The 19,550-nt window shown below is 51.1% G+C and overlaps 1 protein-coding gene across 7 annotated transcripts in view; it reads right to left on the bottom strand.

Annotated features, from left to right (window-relative positions):
- The window catches only part of RUBCNL (rubicon like autophagy enhancer), a 39,302-nt gene that overhangs the window by 9,906 nt on the left and 9,846 nt on the right, over positions 1–19,550 (bottom strand). For 3 of the 7 annotated variants that reach the window (XM_072760576.1, XM_072760574.1, XM_072760575.1), the window contains exons 2-8: positions 14,890–15,305; positions 10,396–10,472; positions 9,674–9,884; positions 4,566–4,667; positions 3,960–4,020; positions 3,258–3,390; positions 1,759–1,904 (exon numbers count right to left, since the gene is read on the bottom strand). In XM_072760576.1, coding sequence (XP_072616677.1) covers positions 1,759–1,904; positions 3,258–3,390; positions 3,960–4,020; positions 4,566–4,667; positions 9,674–9,884; positions 10,396–10,472; positions 14,890–15,205 — 1,046 coding nt within the window. In that variant the 5' untranslated portion in view covers positions 15,206–15,305. Of the gene's footprint in view, positions 1–1,758; positions 1,905–3,257; positions 3,391–3,959; positions 4,021–4,565; positions 4,668–9,673; positions 9,885–10,023; positions 10,206–10,395; positions 10,473–11,410; positions 12,029–13,460; positions 13,672–14,889; positions 15,306–17,209; positions 17,537–19,550 lie in introns of those variants that run through there. The other 4 variants (XM_072760573.1, XM_072760578.1, XM_072760577.1 and 1 more) reach the window with 4 other exon arrangements.

Genomic DNA, 19,550 nt, shown 5'->3' with positions numbered 1-19,550 from the left:
CTTTTGTTTAAGTTATTTTTTATTTATTTTATTTTACTATTTTTTTTCTATTTTTGTTATGTTGGGGGGGATCTCTGGGTTTGTTTTTTGTTTTTGTTTTTTTTTGTGTGTGTGTGTTTTGTTTTGTTTTGTTTTGTTTTGTTTTTCTGATCTCTGGGTCTTTTAAAAACGTCTGCTACCAGCCAAGCAGAAGTTGGTATCATGAATAACTCTTCCACCACGGGATCTTTAGAGACTGCTCAATACGCGGGCACAGGAGCCCCGCCAGAGAGAACCGGAGACCCGTAACTCATGGGAGAAAGCTCAGGAAGACCAAACACCAAGAGGTGATGCACTCGGGAAGTTCACAAATGGATCCAAAGAAATCTGGAGGTCGGGTAAGACGTAAGCATCAAACATCTCCGTTGAGCAACAGTCTACTGACGTGTTTTCTACTGGACTGTTTGATGCCACAACTTCACATGTGATTTGGAAATACAAAGGTGGTTGTAAAGTTTTATTACAGTTTAGGATCAGCCAAAATGACCCAGGTAAAAATATGTGGAACCCTACCCGTATCCCTAAGAGACGACGTAGGAAGTTCTAGAGAATAAAGACACCCCTTGCTAAGGAAAGTGATCCCTCTCAAAGCCTAGGGAAGGAGCTCTCCCGCCCAAGCACCCCAGAGGCCTTCACGGTGTTCTCTCAAAAGAAAAACGTAGGGGGCAGCCCAGGGGGCTCAGCGGTTTAGGACTGTCTTCAGCCCAGGGCCTGATCCTGGAGACCCGGGATCGAGTCCCATGTCGGGCTCCCTGCATGGAGCCTGCTTCTCCCTCTGCCTGTGTCTCTGCCTCTCTCTCTGTGTCTTTCGTGGATAAATAAATTAAAAAACAAAACAAAACAAAATAAAAAAAAATGCATGACAGAGCTTATGAGGCACTTCCGTGGGTCACAGGCAGTCACCATCGCCAGTCCCTTCTTTACGCTGCAGTGTGGGTGCCACATTAAATACAACCCAAGAGGAATGGAGAAACTGCAGCTGGTTAAAATGTCCCCTTATAATGTCATATACTCTCAGAGACAAATAAAACTACTACTTTAAATAATTACATATTGTATTTATACAAATACATCTATAAAAATGAGTTTATTTCTTTTTTTCTTTTGCATCCTCTTTGTCGTTTGTCTTTTAGGATTTGGTTACTTCTTAGAGAACAAAGTTTTTTTGTTTGTTTGTTTTTGTTTTTGCATTCTGTGTCATTTCTTAACTACAGGAGCTCTCCTCAAGAATAGATTTTCCCTTAAAAAATGTATCCATTGGGGTTTTTTAAATTTTTAAAAAAAATTTTAAAAATTTTTATTGATTGATTGATTTTTTTATCCATCGTTTTTTATTTCACATTGCACTGGTGAAAAGAGCCATCTTTTAAAATTCTTGTATATGAGTTTTAAGGTCCCATATTAACCCCTTAAAAAAAAATCTCCACTTGAACTTATTTAATTTTCAATTGCTATGTAACATACATGATGCAGGACACAGTTAAATTCTCAACTTGTCCAACTACGGAGCCCAACCCCCCACCCCACCCCCAAAACCCATGATAAACAGGGTGCTAAGAAGCTGACTCAGAAAAATATGCCCAACTTGCCTTTTCCTAAAACAAACTTTCCTTCATCCCTTGGTGTGTAATTTTCTTCCCTTTACCTCCTTCCACGGGGAGGTGGGACCCATCACACCTTGTCACCCGGCCTGGAGGCCCAAGCAGCAGCCCCACTTACTTGAGTGGTGGATGAACATCAAATATGATTTGAAATCGGGGGGGCTCCCAGTCTTCAGCCTCTCTGATCTTCGACTGAAGTTTAATTTCCTGAACCACATCCACACTGGATTCAAAGTCTTTCCGGACGCGCTCTTCATTTACAACCTGTGTGTAACACAGAGGAGGATTTCAGAGCGTGTACCTGAACGAGCATATTTCAGGAACTGAAAGAAAAAGAGCATCCAACTGTGTCTCCAGCATTAAGATTTGCCATGAAAAATTAAAACTGCCCTCCACTGAACGAGAGGAGCCCTCCCCGTCCCTGAAGCCGTCTGCAGGATTGCTGGTTGGAACACCACCCGGCTGAGATCACTTTTCTTATTTTGGGGAAGTTCATTTCTTTCCAGACTTGGAGTTACTGTAAGTAGGTCACTGGGACCTGGAATGCTTTGATTTCCCAGCAGGAGCCTCACCGCTCTGGGTGGACAGACTGACAGATGCTGCCAACCGGACCCCCCAGCTGTTGTCAGACTTCCCCAGAAACAGCTCTTTTAAGCCCCTTCCCCTGCTTAACAACATCCAGTGGATCCCAACTGAACCATTCAATTCTCCTGCAAAAATTTAAAATGCAAACTCCAGGGGATCCCCAGGTGGCTCAGAGGTTGAGCGTCTGCCTTTGGCTCAGGGTGTGATCCCGGGGTCCTGGGATCGAGTCCCACATCAGGCTCCCCACATGGAGCCTGCTTCTCCCTCTGCCTGTGACTCTGCCTCTCTCTGTGTGTCTCCCATAAATAAATAAAATATTTTGTTAAAAATAAAATAAAATGCAAACTCCTCGAATTAGCATTTTATGTCCTCCACAATTTGACCATCTTCAAACCCAACCTCCCAGGAAGATCAACCTCCCTCACCCCAACACAGATACACACAAACACGTGTCACCCCCACACCAAGCCGCCCTGCTCAACAAATAACGCCAGGTGCCCTCCTCCCTGTCACTTTTGCCGCAGCTGCCCTTAGCCAAGATCCCCTTCCACGTGTTTCTACCTGCTACCATTTCTCAAGTCCTGAGATCTCCAGTTGGCCTTCCCAAGTCCCCCAAGAAAATGAAACACTCCTCCTCTGCAACGTGCAGAGTGCTTTTCTCCTACCCCAGTCCTGGCTTTGCTGCAAAGTCCTCTCCCCGCGGTGGGCTCCCCGCTGTCAGGGGGCAGAGTGCTCCCCAAAGGACCAGGCTGGGTGGGCTCCTGCTCTTCCCCTGACCAGGCCCCCCCCCAGGTGCTGGGTCTAACGCTCTAACATCTACTCAGTAGGATATTTGTGAGAAAGAAAATGCAAAATGCTGAATTCTCGGGGAGAATAATCCACCCTCAATAAATGCCAGATCCATCCATCTGTTCCTGTCTCCCCCAACACCCGGTGACCAAACAGGGAAACGCATAAATGTCTGAAGGGAACAGCAGGCAAAATGAGAACTTAGGAACTTTCGATTCAAGGCCCATTTCTTTTGATACTTACTATGGAGCCAGCAGCATTGGGAGAACCTTCCAGCTGATGATGAACTTCTGACCACATCCAGCACTTCTGGAATACTCGGTACAACTCTTTGGCTATTAGCTCAGCGGAATTGAAGTCTGGCTCATAAACGATACTGAAAGGTAAGGGATGCAGAAAGTGGAAAACTATATTCGCGAGGAGTATGTTATGGGTCTTCAGGTTTTCAACTCTCTTTCCCGCTCCAAAAACTCGGAAGGGGTGTCACATGAGGCAGCATGCACCAACCATCCACTGGTTGTCTTACTCAACACAATTGCCCCGTGCTCAACAGAGCAGCTTTCATTTAGGTATTGAGGGTACCGAGACTGGGAAATGTGGTAAGAAGAGCACTGGATTTGGAGCCTTCGGCCTTGAATTCAAGTCCCACCTCTGCTCATTTAGCAGCACTGTGTCCTGAGGCACATTTAATCTGAGCCTCAGTTTCCACACTTATAAAATGGGAGTTAACCCCCAACCCCCCCCCCCCCTGATTAAATGAGAATGTATATAAAGGCCTCTTAAACTCTGTAAAAATTATAGCGGTGATTGTTCCATTGCTAAAGAGTAATCCCTGTCATCGGAACTGGCTGAACTCGGTCTGAGATGTCAGGGGTTGGGCATTCACAGTGCCTCAGAGGTCACGGCCCAGGGGTCCCGGCCCAGGTGGACATGGGAGAGAGATACCTCTTGGAAGAGCTGCAGGAGCATCCACAGGTTTCTGTGATATTGCTAAACTCACCAAGTTCTGCAAGCAAATAGAAGAAAGGGCATTAAAATCTGTCAGTCTGTTTCGCTTACTCATACTCGATTTTGTAAGACTACAAAAATAAATCCCTGCACCGCAGAAAGAACGAGTTACTCAGCATCTCCGTACTTCAGGTTCTTTGGTTTCTATTATGAGAAAGTACAGCTAATGACCGAAGATGGCATTTCAAAATACACCATCCCGGAATTCCACCCAAACGTAACTGAGAGGCCAGACAGATCTCAGACTACAAGGAGTATCTGCTTTTTTTTTTTTTTTTTTTAGTATCTGCTTTTGTGTTCAATTCTGTGAGATGAGAAAGATGGATCATCGAGACATTTGAAATAAGAAGGACACCTTTTTTTTTTTTCTTTTTTCTTAAATCAGGGACATAATCTGATCCTGGGAGAAGTTCCTTTGAAAGCCACTATAATGTGGGATGGCATGTGATGCACGTCAACACGTCTGTGTGTGTGTAGCAGGAGGTGGCGGGGGGGGGGGGGGGGGCGGTTACGAGTCACGGCTGGTGAGTTTCCAAATCTTACCTACGACAACAAAGTCATCAAAGTCACATTTACAGGCTTCTTTGAGAACGTCACCGTAAGTGGGTGTCCCAGCCACCGGGCTGCCCTGTAACACAGCACAACCTAGAACAAGAGAGGAAGGGGGTTCCATCAACAAGAAAAAAAAAAAGAAAAACTGTACCACCTGTCACATCCAACTAACCAGAAACTGGGGAATAAAATGGGCCAAGAGTTTACTTTCAAAGAGTTTTAAAACCCAGTTTTGAGAATTCAAAAATGCAGGGAGCTATTTTTGTGTTGTTCTTACATTTGCTGTGATTAAGCGAAACAGATGGATGAGGATCTGTGACGAGGCCTTCAGAAGAGTGAGCGGCCCGCTTTTAGGCGTGTTTGAAATTTTCCATGATACGAAGTTTAAAAAAGAATGAAAGAGGGTAAAAAATCAGCCTCACGGTGAGGCAAAGGGTAGAGGCGACATAGAGGGTTGAAGAGAGTCCTCCCGAAATTCATATCCACCCAGAGCCTGTGCATGTGACCTTATGTGGAATTAGCCCCTTGGCAGAGGTGATCCTGTTGAGCTGAGGTCATACTGGATGAGGGTGGGCCCTAAATCCAACATGACTGGTTAGATTAGAGAGAGGGAATTATGAAAAGAGGGAAATTTGGACACAGACACTGATCTCCGGAGAGAAGGCCCTGTGAGATGGAGGCAGAGACGAGAGTGACACGTCTATAAGCCTAGGATGCCCAACGACCATGGGCAACCACCCGAGGCCAGGAGAGCCATGGGACGGGTTCTCCCTCAGAGCCTCCAGAAGGAACCAACCCCTCCAACAACTTCATTGCTGACTTCTGGACTCCCCAAGTGAGAGAAGATACATTTTCTGTTGTTTTCAGCCACCTGGTTTGTGGTATTTTGCTCCAGCAACCCTAGGAAACTACTTCCAATACGTCTAGGTTTTTCTATCCCAAATGCTAGTCTTGGAATTTATCCTAAGAATATCATTAAAAACAAAATTAAGGGATGCCCGGGTGGCTCAGTGGTTTAGCACCGCCTTCAGCCCAGGGCCTGATCCTGGAGACCTGGGATCAAGTCCCACGTCGGGCTCCCTGCATGGAGCCTGCTTCTCCCTCTGCCTGTGTCTCTGCCCCCCCGCCCCTCTCTCTGTCTCTATGAATAAATAAATAAAATCTTAAAAAAAAGAAAAGAAAGTTAAAAAGCTGAAAAAGGCGGGCTTTGATCGTAAAGGAACTATTGGCAGTCCATTTAAATATTAAAATATGGAAAGCCACCTACGTGCCAAATATTGGTAAGTTAATTTTGCAAATCACGTTATGAACTCAAGAAACACCATCGTGGAAACATGTGAAAACCGTAGCAACTTGGAAAACTGGTTATGAAATAGTGTTAATATGATATGATCATATTATTAATGGAATTACAGTAATACGAGTACATAATCACTATGAAACTGTACTCACATGATTAAGTTTAAGAGAAAAACACACACACACACAAAACATACACAAATAAATAAATAAATAAATAATTTAAAAAAAAAGAAAAACACAGAGAAGTGGATACAGTCGTTTAGGGAAATATTCTAGGCCACAGGTTACACAAATGGGCTTCAGAAGGGACTGGCCAGGGCTTAAAACAGCACTGCCTGGGTGGTGCGGTCAGTTAAGTGTCTGACTCGATCCTTGGAGCCAGCTCAGGTCATGATCTCAGGGTCCTGGGTTCGAGCCCCGTGTCTGGCTCCGTGTGCTCAGTGAGGAGTCGGCTTGGGGTTCTCTCTCCCTCTCTCTCTCTGCCCCTCCTGCTCATGCTCTCTCTCTCTTTCTAAGATAAATAGAGAAATCTTTAAAAAAAAAAAATTTAAAAAAAAAAACCACCACCACACTGCCCCATCCTAGCGAGGTGACCATGGACAATCAACTTCTCAACATTGATTTTCTCCCGGGCAAAACAGGGGCAACGTCACCCTACCTGTGTGTTCCCCACACTCTTTTGACCATGTTCCACAGGAACATGCATTCACATTGCAACTCAGTACAAACACAAAAATATATTTCACCGATTAAACAAACAAACAAAAAAGTTCCAGGACACATTGCCTCCTCTAGGTGAGGTGAATGCTGACACTTTCCATTCGTTTTCAAATGCTCTCAAGACCACCCTGCAACTTGAAGTATGCTGACCTACCCCAGAGGAGAAAAGCTACTACTAAAAAGCTAATGTCCCAAGAGAGAGACTTAATAAAAGATGCATATTTTTTTATTGGGGCAATAGAAATATTTTTGAGATTTCATTTAACATATTTATATTCATATTTAAAATATTCAGAGGCACCTGGGTGGCTCAGTGGGTTAAGCATCTGCCTTCAGCTCAGGTCACGATCCCGGGGTCCTGGGATGGAGCCCCCCACCCCCTGTCGGGCTCCCAGCTCAGCTGGGAGTCTGCTACTCCCTCTCCTTCTGCCTGCCGCTCTCCCTGCTTATTTATGCTCTGTCTCTCTCAAATAAATGAAATCTTAAAATAAATAAATAAATAAATAAATAAATAAATAAATAAATAAACTCAGCTAGCATTTCAAGAAATATTTATGAAATACCATCTCAGGCAAGGTACTACTGTGCAGAAGGGAAATTCAAATGGGAACAAATACTTGTCCATCCAAGAGCTTAACACCTTGTAAGGGAGCTGAGACCCCGACGCACATCACCCACCGTCAGGAAACAGAGGTGCGTGCCATGGGCCTTCAGAAGGCAGGGCGGCTCCACCTTGCACAACTCCAGGGGGCGGTGGGGCGCACACACAGACAATCATAGAGCATTGTGGAGCACAACTTACACTTAATTTCACATGAATGGTGCCCCTGTCTTGTGATGCGAATCTGGGAGCCTGTCTCGGTGCTGGTGGCAGGAGACTGCTTTCAAAGAATGGGGAGAATGAAGGAGCTCATGTGAAGTTCCCGGGGACCCAGCATTCCAGGGAGCCTAGCCAAAGCAGAGGGTGGGGGGCAGAGGCTCGTCTGCAGGCAAGTTTACCAGACTAGGGTATCTGAGGGACAACCTGGGGAAATCAGGAGATGCCCGTTGGAAAGCTGCAGCCCGCAGGCCTAAAAGTCCCAGGATAAAACGTGGCACAAACTCGACAGGCCATTTGAGAGGCGCGGAAGCTGTTCTAGGAGGACAGATGTGTGTGGGATCGATGAAAGGAGAGAGGCCGCAAGTCAAGAGAAAAATTAAAGGCAGCAAATGCATCGTGAGGACCTGAATGCACTTCTGGTAGAATGACCGGCCAGAGGCTGCGGCGATGGTGCAGCTCAAGGGCAGGAACAGGGACCGGAGGGAGGGGATGTCACCATTACTGAGAAGTCAGGGCTGATGTGTTCACTAGAAATGGGGCCAGGACACAGGCCAACCCCCCACCCCCCAAAAAGAGTTAAAGATAAGAGCGCAGAACTAGCAGGTGCTCACTATGTTCATGCCCTGGGAGATGTTCTCCACGGCAGGTGCTCCTCCCTGGGACCTGGACCTGGGGTCCCGTGTGCCTGGGTTGGGCTGCGCAGCCCTGGCCGGGCGCTCAGGAGGACTGCAGAGCTGCAGAGCCCAGGCCAGATGCTGTGGGGCGTGGAGGGCATGGGGAGAGGAAGTCAGGCTGCAGGAAAGGAGAATGAAGTCATCGCACAAGGCGAAAGAGGCCACAAAGCCCCAGAAAGGGCAGGTCCTCTATACTGGTCAGCCCTGTGTTTCCCACCACTGGGTTGGGGGAGGATGCTCTGTATCCTGTAAAACAAAACAAAACAAAACAAAACAAAACAAAACAAAACAAAACAAAACTTCCTGGGATGCCTGGGTGGCTTAGCGGTTTAGAGTCTGCCTTCAGCCCAGGACATGGGAGTCCTGGGATCAAGTCCTGCATCGGGCTCCCTGCATGGAGCCTGCTTCTCCCTCTGCTTGTGTCTCTCTCTGTGTGTGCATCTCTCATGAATAAATCAATAAAATCTTTAAAAAATAAAATAAAATAAAATAAAATAAAATAAAATAAAATAAAATAAAACAAACTTCCCTTTCACTCTGAGCTAGGTGGTGCATTCAACAGCCAGCTATTGTGCATGGATCTGGTGCCAGGCGTCATGCTCTATGGTGGGAGCTGGAGTGAGTTCTCCCCTCATTACTGAGAAGCTCCTGAGGAAGACGCTTGGTCAAGGAAGCCAAGAGGAAAAGCAAACTTTAGTTTTTCATCTTTTTTCTTTTGGTAAGAAAGGGGTTGGGAGGGAGGAACAGATGACTAGTTGAGACAATGTTAAGTTCGTTACTGCCTGCCAACCAGGTAAACGTGGCGAGCAGGTCCCCGCCGCGTGGAGCAAGCACTTGTTAGGAGACGGGCAGGAGGGGAAACAGATTTGGGAGGTTCCAAGGGAGACGGAATCCTGGGCAGACACCCCGGTGCAGAACATCTCCTGGGACGTGAGTACAGACGAAGCTCCTAGGGCTGGAGCAGGGCTCCCACTTAGGAAGGGCAAATGCTACCTGCAGTTCTCAGCTTAGGGACCTTCTCTTCCAGGAGGGACTCCCCAGTTCCCAGGATTAAGCCTGCTCCTCCCGCTCTGGGGCCTACAGTGGTGGGGGGGGGCTGCCACTGCTACCCTGGGGACCCCATATGGCGTCCTCAGCCTCCACTCCTGCATCCCCACAGGGATGCTCCTGCAAGGAAGGAGCACGGCGTGTTGCCCCCATTGATACCCATCTCCCAGCCCCTCGGGCTCCTGGTTTGTGGGATAAAGGACAGAGGAGTCCTCGGGAAAAGAAGCAATGTGTGAGAAGAGCTGGGGGACGGCCAGGTGACAGAAAACAGAGGAACAGGGAAACCATCAGCCACTGCCAAGGAGAAAGTACAATGGAGTCGAAGGGGGAAAAAAAACCCAAACCAAACATATTGATGTACCAACCGAGTGGAACATGATGACAACCAAGGCCAAATCCCAAAGGCAAAAATAGCAAGGACAATGGTTATTCAGGACCTTTTAGACAAAGGATATGAAGATCTACTTTGGGACATGCCCGGAAGAGACGTAAGCACAGAACACAGCATAGAGTTCCCCTGATTTGCCCCCACTTGCCTTCATAGCCGCTGTCAGAAGAGTTGGAAGACCCAGATCCTTGCTTCATGTTGCTATAGAAGGTCGTCTCAGCATCAGCGTGACCACTGCCGGGTGCCCCCCTGGCCTCTTCCTCACCCCAGGGGTCTGGGTGCTGCTGACTCAGGATGGCGTACTTGACCTTCTCCATTGCCGCTATAATCATATCCGCAACGTAGAAGTGGGCGTTTTCCTGCAGGGAAAAAGAAAAGTATCAGTTAAAATACTCACAAGCGTGATCGCCTGTTTTCCACGGAGGGTGTATTGGGTTGAAAAATCAAGAGGCTACATCTAAGTGGAGCCAATGCACGGAAACAGAAATGTCCATTTACCTGAGGGACCACAGGTCATCATCGGAAGGACGGCCCATATCTTCCAGACACACACAGTTTAGCCCCCTGCGACCAACAGACAGCCCACGCTGGATTTCTCGTGATGGAAAATGACCCCCGGGGTTGGCAGTGGCCCGGGGGGTAGACGTCAGTCATGGAAACCTGCCCAGCTGAGCGCACTGACTCAGAGCCCGCCTTAGCTTATGCTCCTGCCAAAGCCTGGAAGGAAGCCTACGTGCCACGCTTCATCAAGTGAAGTTTCCAGATTTAAATCAGAACAGTACCATCTATGGAATTAACACCCTCTGTGGTTAAAAAAAAAAAAAAAAAGAAGAAAAAGAAAAAGAAAAGAAGAGAGAAAGATGTGTTCACCTTTTCAACATCGACAGGGAGCAGGAATGCCTCTGGTGAGAAGGGATTCAAGGTTCTTCCACTGACTTGCACAGCACCTGCCAAGGCAGCAAGTTATTAAAAAAGGAGAAAAAGAAGTTCAAAGAATCCTAAGAAAACCAAACAATTGTAGGCAGTGGTCTTTGAAAAAAATTTTTTTTAATGAGCACAATTCTAGAATAAATTAGGATGCCAGAAGAAGACAGATCCTTCTGGTGGTTGGTGGTAGGCATCGCAGATACTGCCCGAACAATGATCCCAGCACCCAGGGATCATTTCTAGCCTCTTGGAGCAACTTGGAGGGACTCTTCAGAGAAGGGATGGGAGACGGAGGAGACCCATGAGGAGGCCAAGAGGGTAGAAAGAGAAGAAGATCGTGGAAACTCCCTACACGAGGTGGAGAAGGGCAAGAAGGAACAGCCTAGAAGCAGGGCCCTAAGGGTCGTGGGATCCCTCCTCCCGGGCGCTGCACCGGACCTGAAACTTCTTGTTTAGGGAGACAAGTCTGTCTGCAAAAGGCCCACGTGAAGTGCTTCTCTAAAATGCTCTTCCTCCAGCCCAAAGCAAGTAGAAACCGCAGAGGGTACGTCCAGCTGACTCCCGTGCTCTGCACCCCGAAGCCTCTGCACCCCGAAGCCGCTCCCTTCCTGGCAGTCAAGGCCATTGAGACAAAAACGCCCCCAAACAAAAACGCCCCCTGCCGTGTGTGACTTCTTCTTGCAGGTGTCAGGCAACAGGTTCCTGCGAGCGCCCCCCGAGGGCTGAGCTGCTCCAACCCGCTCCCTGGGACCAAAACGCTGCAGGTGGCTCGTGGATGACGCAGCTCTCAGGGCGAGCGGCAGAAGGGCCAGCTGGATCCCCCGGCCCTGGCCCCGGCTTCAAGACAGTGACCATCCCCCCCAGACCCTGCATCTCTGGGCTGCAGAATCCGCATGGGGCGGGCACACTTCTCCTGAGGACTCCGTAGCCACCAGTATAGGACCTGAGTGAGGCCCACCTGTTGCCGCCACGCAGTTCTGTCCTGAGGGTGACAAGCAGCTACAGCGACACAAAGCTTGTATTTGTCAGATCAGGGGACGGGCTGGCTTGGGCCCGCAGGACATGGGCTTTGAACCCTGAGCAGAGATGGAAAAAGGGACCGAGAAGATGCCAACAGGGTGGACACCAGCCGGTCCGGCCTCTGCACTAAAAGGTCCTCACCCCTTAAACTGGTTAGTTCCCAATTAGGAGGTTGGAGGAGACTGGGAATGGGAATGGGCGCCTCTGCAAACGCCAGGAACTGTGGCAAAGTGTCCTCGGGCCTCGGGAAACGCTTCTCGGCTGAGGGAGCGGGTGGGGGGTCTTGCTCTATCATATTTTCTAGAAAAGGACTAACCCTGCTGCTGTCGTTGGTGACCCAGTGGGGAAAATGGGGGGGAAATCCTGTATCCTAGTACAAAAGGCCTGCTCTTTGCATTGCTGTCCCACAACAAAGACCAGACCGTCGGGGACTTCCTTTTTTGTTTTTTTTTGTTTTTATTTTTTTAGTCCCATGGGCTGAATCCCCCAACCAAATTTGACATGGAGTGATTTTTTTTTTTTTTAAGGTACTTAGAGAAGTTGCTGGGGGTTAGCGTCTTGGGACAAAAGGGGCTGGAGTACGACCAAGCTACAGGAGAATTTTATTTTATTTTATTTTTTTATTTATGATAGTCACAGAGAGAGAGAGAGAGAGAGAGAGAGAGAGAGAGAGGCAGAGACATAGGCAGAGGGAGAAGCAGGCTCCATGCACCGGGAGCCTGATGTGGGATTCGATCCCGGGTCTCCAGGATCGTGCTAAAGGCAGGCGCTAAACCGCTGCGCCACCCAGGGGTCCCCTACTACAGGAGAATTTTAAATCGCAGAATCACTTGCTGTAGAGTGTGGCATTTTGCTCAAAAACATTTTTTTTTATTTTAATTTATTTGAGAGAGAGAGTGAGAGAGAAAAGAGAGGGAGCAGGGGCAGGGGGAGGAGCAGAGGGAGAGGCAGGAGCAGGCTCCCAGCTCCCAGCTCAGCGGGAGCCCAATACCAGGCTCGATCCCAGCACCCAGGGATCATGACCTGCACTGAAGACAGACATTTAACCCACTGAGCCACCCAGGCGCCCCTCAGATTTGGTTCTTATTTCAAAATTAGTCCATTTTAAGATTGTCCACAATCCACCATCCTTAAGTGATGAATAACATGTTACAGGCTGTCCTCGGGGATCCCTGGGTGGCTCAGCGGTTTAGCGCCTGCCTTTGGCCCAGGGTGTGATCCTTGGGGTCCTGGGATCGAGTCCCGCTCCAGCTCCCTGCATGGAGCCTGCTTCTCCCTCTGCCTGTGTCTCTGTCAATCTCTCTCTGTGTGTCTATCATGAACAAATAAATAAATAAATCTTTAAAAAATAAAAAAAAGGCTGTCCTCATCTTGGACTATTCAGAAGTTTTCCCCATCGAACAAAAAATCCCTCCTATTTTAGGAAAGGGGTAGGGCTGGTTCTCGCTAGTGAGCAATACTAAACACAGCCAGACACACACCCGGGCAGCTCTCAAACTGATTTGAAAGACAAAAAACTTCGTTGACAATCTGAGCTAGGGCTCCAAGAGAAACACCGTAACGCAGTGCGGATGGCACATTTTGTTAAGAATTAGAAAGAAGGTCGCGAGGCAGCCCAGGGGGCTCAGAGGTGTAGAGCTGCCTTAGGCCCGGGGTGTGACTCCGGGGTCCCGGATCGAGTCCCGCATCCGGCTCCCTGCATGGAGCATGCTTCTCTCTCTCTTTCTCATTAATAAATAAATAAAATCTTAAAACAAAAAAAGGCCTCGGACGCCTGGAGGGCTCAGCGGTTGAGCCCTTGCCTTCTGCCCAGGGCGTGACCCCCGGGGTCCCGGGATCGAGTCCCACATCGGGCTCCCTGCATGGAGCCTGCTTCTCCCTACCTGTGTCTCTGCCTCTCTCTCTCTCTGTGTCTCTCATAAATAAATAAATAAAATCTTTAAAAAGAATTAGAAGGCCACGAATCACAAGAGCAGCGGATGATTTACGGACTCTTTGGTGCCTTCTCTTAGGGATTCCAGGGGTTGTGTTTTGCTGTTTTGTTTGTTTCTTTGTTTAGGAGACCCGAGCCTCCGTCCACAGCAGTGCGAGGGCGCCCGGCTTTAACCATGCAGGTCTCCCACAGTCTTTGGGTGGGGGGAAATTGCGATTTGGGGTTTTTTGGGGTTTCTGATTTTGCAGTCCCACGGCTTCGGGCCCAGGGCCATGGGACGGGGCGGGGGGGGGGCGGGGGAGCCTCGCGTCCATCCCAGGGCCGCAGTGCCCCAAGCCCCGCGGGCCCAGGCCGCCCGGTCACCCCGCAGTCACCCAGCAGACGGGGCAGGGGCATCTTCCGGGGCGCACCCCCCCCAGGGGATGCACCTGCCGCGGGGGGCCCGGGCATACCCAGGAGCCAAGTACCTTCCCGCGTGGGCCCGGGCACAGGCGGGGCACAGCCCCTCTTGGGGCGCCCCTCAGCCCCCCACCCCCCGGGGATGCACCTGCCGCGTGGGGCCCGGGCCGCACCCTGGAGCCATGTACCTTCCGGCGCAGGAGGCCACGGAGCAGCGCCGCCCTGGGTCCGGGGCGCAGGTCGGGGGCACAAGCACCTCCTGGGGCCCCCCTCTCCCCCCACCCCCAGGGATGCACCTGTTGCAGGGGGCCCGGGCCACACCCAGGAGCCACGTACCTTCCCGCGTGGGCGGGGGCACAGGCGGGGCACAGCCCCTCTCGGGGCGCCCCCTCACCCCCCCACCCTCAGGGATGCACCTGTTGCGGGGGGCCCGGCCCGCACCCAGGAGCCACGTACCTTCCCGCACGGGAGGCCGCGGAGCAGCAGCGCTCTCGGGCCGGGGCGCAGGCGGGGCACAGCACCTCTCCGGGCGCCCCCCGCCTCCCCAGGATGCACCTGCCGGGGCCCGGGCCGCACCTAGGAGCCTCGTACCTTCCCGCGCGGGCCGGGGCGCAGGAGGGGCACAAGCACCTCCCGGGGCGCCCCCTCACCCCCCCACCCCCGGGGATGCACCTGCCGCGGGGCCTCGTACCTTCCCGCGCGGGGTCGGGGCACAGGCGGGGCACGGGCACCTCCCGGGGCGAACCCCCCGCCCCATGCACCTGCCGCAGGGCCGCACCCAGGAGGCTCGTGCCTTCCCGCGCGGGCGGGCCGGGGCGCAGGCGGGGCACGGGCACCTCCCGGGGCGCCCCCTCACCCCCCACCCCCGGGGATGCACCTGCCGCCGCGGGGTCGGGGCGCAGGCAGGGCACAGGCACCTCCCAGGGCGAACCCTCCCCACCCCCCGGGATGCACCTGCCGCGGGGCCTCGTACCTTCCCGCGCGGGGTCGGGGCGCAGGCAGGGCACAGGCACCTCCCGGGGCGACCCCCCCCCCCCCCCCCCCGGGATGCACCTGCCGCAGGGCCGCACCCAGGAGGCTCGTACCTTCCAGCGCTGGAGGCGGCGGAGCAGCGCCGCCCTGGGTCCGGGGCGCAGGCGGGGCGGGGGGCAGCTCCCGGGGCTCCGGGCCCCCCTTGCCCCGGGGACAGGCCGGCCGGAGGGCGGAGTCCGGCCCCGGGCGCTGCGCGGGCGGCGGCTGCACCCAGGCGGCCCTGGGCCTCCGCAGCCGGGCGTCGGGCGCGCAGCGGGGCCGCTCGGGGTGCGGGGAGCTGCGCGGGCCGCCCGGGTCGCCGGGGCTCCCGCCCATCCTCCCGCGGGCGTCCCCGGGGGCCTCGGGCCGTCCTGCCGACTGCGACACCATCTCCCGGGCTCGGGGCTGCAGGTGTCAGCGCCGCGGGGCTACCGGACTCGGGCCTCGAACTCGCCACGCGGCCGGCGGGCCGGGCCGGGCAGCAGCGAACCTGCGAGGGGCAACAAACGAGAAATGGTTGGACACGCAGAGGACGGCGGCCGGAGGCTTCACTCCAAATCTTGGGAGGAAAAGAAACAAAAAACACACAGGTCTGTGCTTGACAGTGCACAACACAGTGAATTCCACTTGGACTTCCAAGACGGAGGTAAACGCATCAATCATCAATCAATCAATCAGCAATAACACTAGCAGCCAACACAGACACTGGGATAGAACAAGTTTTTTTTTAATCTTTTTTTTTTTTTTTAAAGATTTCACTCATTTATTTATGAGAAACCCAGAGACAGAGAGGCAGAGACACAGGCAGGGAGAAGCAGGCTCCATGCCGGGAGCCCGATGGGGGACTTGATCCCAGGTCTCCAGGATCACACCCTGGGCTGAAGGCAGGTGCTAAACCGCTGAGCCACCCGGGGATCCCCGGGAATGGGTTTCCAAGGCCTAAAGATAATAATGGAAGTTTGCAGGATAGAGTCATAGACGGTACAGCTGATGAAACAAGCCGTGCATTCTTCCAATAAAATTGAAGGTCAAGCCCCAAATGGGAATACCATTTGGAAGTAAATGTGCACTTTCATCGTTTCTTGCTTTTATTTAGTCTGCATGTGTATTTCTTTTCTTTTTTAAAGATTTTATTTATTCATTCATGAGACAGAGAGAGGCAGAGGCACAGGCCGAGGGAGGAGCAGGTCCCTGCTGGGAGCCGCATGCAGGACTGGATCCCAGGACCCCGGGGTCACGGCCTGAGCTGAAGGCAGACACTCAACCGCTGAGCCACCCGGGCGTCCCTCTGTGTGTCCATTTCAACAAAGTAGACCGGCGGCATGTGAAACAGGACAACCACTAGCCCTAAAAGTTTGTTTTAAGTAACTGAGATTACAATACTGAGTTACAGCAGCAAGAGCAATTGGTAACTGGCTTATCATAGCTCAAGAACACACTGTGAATCTAGACTCTCTATCTCAACTGCGGGCACGGAGCCTGATCCAGGGCTCGAGCTCACAACCCCAAGATCCTGATCTGAGCTGAAATCAAGAGTCGGCTGCCTAACCGACTGAGCCACCTGGGTGTCCCAGTTTGCTCACTATTAAAAGCTTAGTGTTTAGCTCTAGAAAAGAAAAGTCCCGATGAAAAGGTCGAGAGCTACTCAAAGGAGGAGCACTCCGGTCACCAAAAGAGGAGCACTCCGGTCACCGGGTCACCATAGTCACAGGCCCAGCATGTGTCTCTCCACAGCTCCCACCCAAGCAACTGGGAACAGCAAAAAAAAGGTCCGAGGGGGAAGGCCCAGAGATGCAAGCAGTCGGCTTAGGTGAGCGGAGCGCCACGGAAGGGTGGGAGCAGAGCCACAGGGTGGTGAGCTGAGACTTTGCAGTCAGTCCCAGGGCTTTAACTACTCCCATTATGTATACAGGGGCTCCCCGCCCCCTATCCCTACCCAGGCCTCCCCTGGGACCTCCGGCTGGGGTATCCTGCTGCCTCTCCGACACTCATCCAGGGGACATCACGAACTAACACATTCAAGCAGACTCTCATTTCCCCCAAAGCCAGTGCTCCCTGGTCTTCCCATCTCAGGAAACACACCTGCCGGCTGCTGAAGCCCAAACTCTGGAAGTCGTCTCTGATCCTACCTGTCCCTAGCGCTCTCTCTCTCTAATCCATTAGCAAGTTCCTCCCTATAGTTGCCATCCCACCTAGGTTACCATCTTCTCCCACCTGGGCCTCCTTCCACCTGCCCAAAGGGTCTCCCTGCTTCTACTCTCGCCAACTTATAACCAAGAAGGACGCAGAAATCTCTTCTAAGCCTAAGTCAGGTGTGGTTCCCCCCCCCCCCCATCACCCACCCACCCCCTGACGGTCTCCGGTCAAATCTGGAATGAAATCCAAAATCCTTACCTTGTCCCTAAGGCATGTCACGATCCTGTCCTGCAGACCGCTCTCACTCATCTCCGTCCACCCTCCATAAGCCCCAACCACGCGGCCAACGCTTACGGCCTACAAGCTGTCGCCCACCCTGATGGTGTGGTCCCCGTCCCTCTGGCCCGTGCCTCTCTTCCTCCCGCTGAGCACACATCTGGCTCCTCCCTGCCTTGCTGCATGCTTTGGTTGATGAATTACTTCCTCAAAGAACTCTTTCCTAACTACCTCCTTAAAGTAGTTTCCTAGCCGCTCGCTATCACATCACCTTGCTTAATTTTCATCAGAGTAGTCTCACTTCCTGGTATTTTTTTTTTTTTTTAAGCTCCTTACTGTCATTCTCCTCCACCCCCTGCCTAGAAGCTCCATGAGAGCAGGGGTCCCGTCTGTTCTCCGCCAGGCCACAGAGTTACATAGGGGGTTGGGGGGCGGGGGAGAGCTCACCAAGCTCACGGACTGAATGAACAAACCCAACAAAATGGAAATAACGTCATGAGCTGGAGAGAAGACCTCTGTGGTGGGTACAGCTGTTCTGTTACGGTGGGAGAGTTGTTCACACAAGGTGTAGAAGCGAATCCATCATGTTTCCTAGAGATGGGACATGTTGCTCACCCAATGCTTACAAATACCCCCACGAAGGTACATGTAAAAACTGTACTACGGTTCCTTAGGTTTTCTTGATTTGGGGGCCTCCCATTCTAGGTCACACCTTTGGAAGTGACGCCTGTACACCCCTGAGATACGTACAATACCGCGCAATACGCATCCGCCCCAAATCACCGCTCTCGCCAAACATCACGAGGTGTGGCGGCAATTGCCATAACTCATCTGAAGCGCTTCGTCTTCCTTCTCCAAACCTCAAATCTCAGCTAGAGCCTCAATTTCTCTTCATCATGCATCTTCTCCTCTCCAATAATTTTGGGGTGTCGTAGTCACAAACACGGACCCCGACTGCATTACTATGAAGTGCCCAAAACACAGAAGCCTAGAACGAGCGAAGCACTCACCCTGCACCAAACAAACCCACCAATCCCACCTCATTCCCAGAAATGATGTTGGAAACGACGTTATCCCTCCCAACCTTTTCCTAGGAATTCACATCCGTACGTCAGCCAGATCAGACTTACAACGTGGGATCCTCTATACATACACGTGGGCTCACTCCGGACAGAATCTGCAATGGATCTTCTTCTCCCAACAAGGTCTTGAGGGTGTATATCACTCTTAACTATCCTACCACTTTCTTTACTATTAACGTCTCAAAATTTACTTAACCAGACTCCTAACGACAGAAACTTATTTTCCGTTTTTCACTATCGTAAGATACACAGCAACCAACATCTTGCTCACGTTGTTTTTTTTCTTTCACTAGATTTCTTCTCTTACAGCTGCCAGTTTTAGTTCTGAGTCCACAGCTCATGATAACATCACTATTTCCACAAGAATGAAGCTGAAAGTCATGTTTTACGCTTGTTTCTCTACATATCATAGCTGTCCTTGTGTGGGGGAGATGATTGCAGATGTGAAATCACATTAAAAAAATGCACAGCCTCCAACCAACGATACGCAGCGGTGATCCCTGCGTGTTTTTTTTTAAGAAACAGACTAAAGGCAATAGTTCAAGAAGAATGAGGTTATTTATGATCCTCCCTGATATGGAACGGACTTAACTGCACTGGGCAAAACAGACTTTCTTTTAAAAAGTAATTTCAGAAGCAGGTGCTTGCTCCACTTCCTTCTAGAAAGATGTTCTTGTTTCACACACATAATCGGCAGGTGTTGGCTTGTCTGGGTTACAAAATGAGAACATTTTAGAGCTGGAATAGGCCCAGCGAGATGCAAAGCCACGTCTAAGGACACCACTGAGTCATGTCAGAGAGAGGATGAAAAGGCAGGTGGGACACCCATTAAGGAGCATGAGTTTCTCTGAGCGGGAGATTGACACAGGAGAGAGCAATGATTAGAAACCAAGTCCAGGCCCTGGTCCCAGAGGTCAACACCACCATTGCTTGATCTTTGGGGCAACAGATCATTCATGGGATACCATCGTATCGTTGCGTTGCTTGCTATCGCCTTGCTCGTAGTTTGTTAATTATCCGATTAAACAAACGTTTGCTGAGCATCTACTACATGACTGGCCTTGTTTCTGTTTTGGAAGCCCGGGAGTAAAATGAGCGCTATGCTCCCCGCAGTCGTTTACATTCTGGTGGAGGAGAGACCGTGACCGAACCCATACGTTCACACGTCTCGGTGCCGATAGGCAGTAGGCACTATGAGTCTGAGCAATGGTTGGCTTCTTCCCAAGTGGGGTCTTTTGAAT

This window comes from Vulpes vulpes, chromosome 6, assembly GCF_048418805.1.
Source record: "Vulpes vulpes isolate BD-2025 chromosome 6, VulVul3, whole genome shotgun sequence".
Lineage (NCBI taxonomy): Eukaryota > Metazoa > Chordata > Mammalia > Carnivora > Canidae > Vulpes > Vulpes vulpes.
This window is presented reverse-complemented; position numbering and strand designations above follow the sequence as displayed.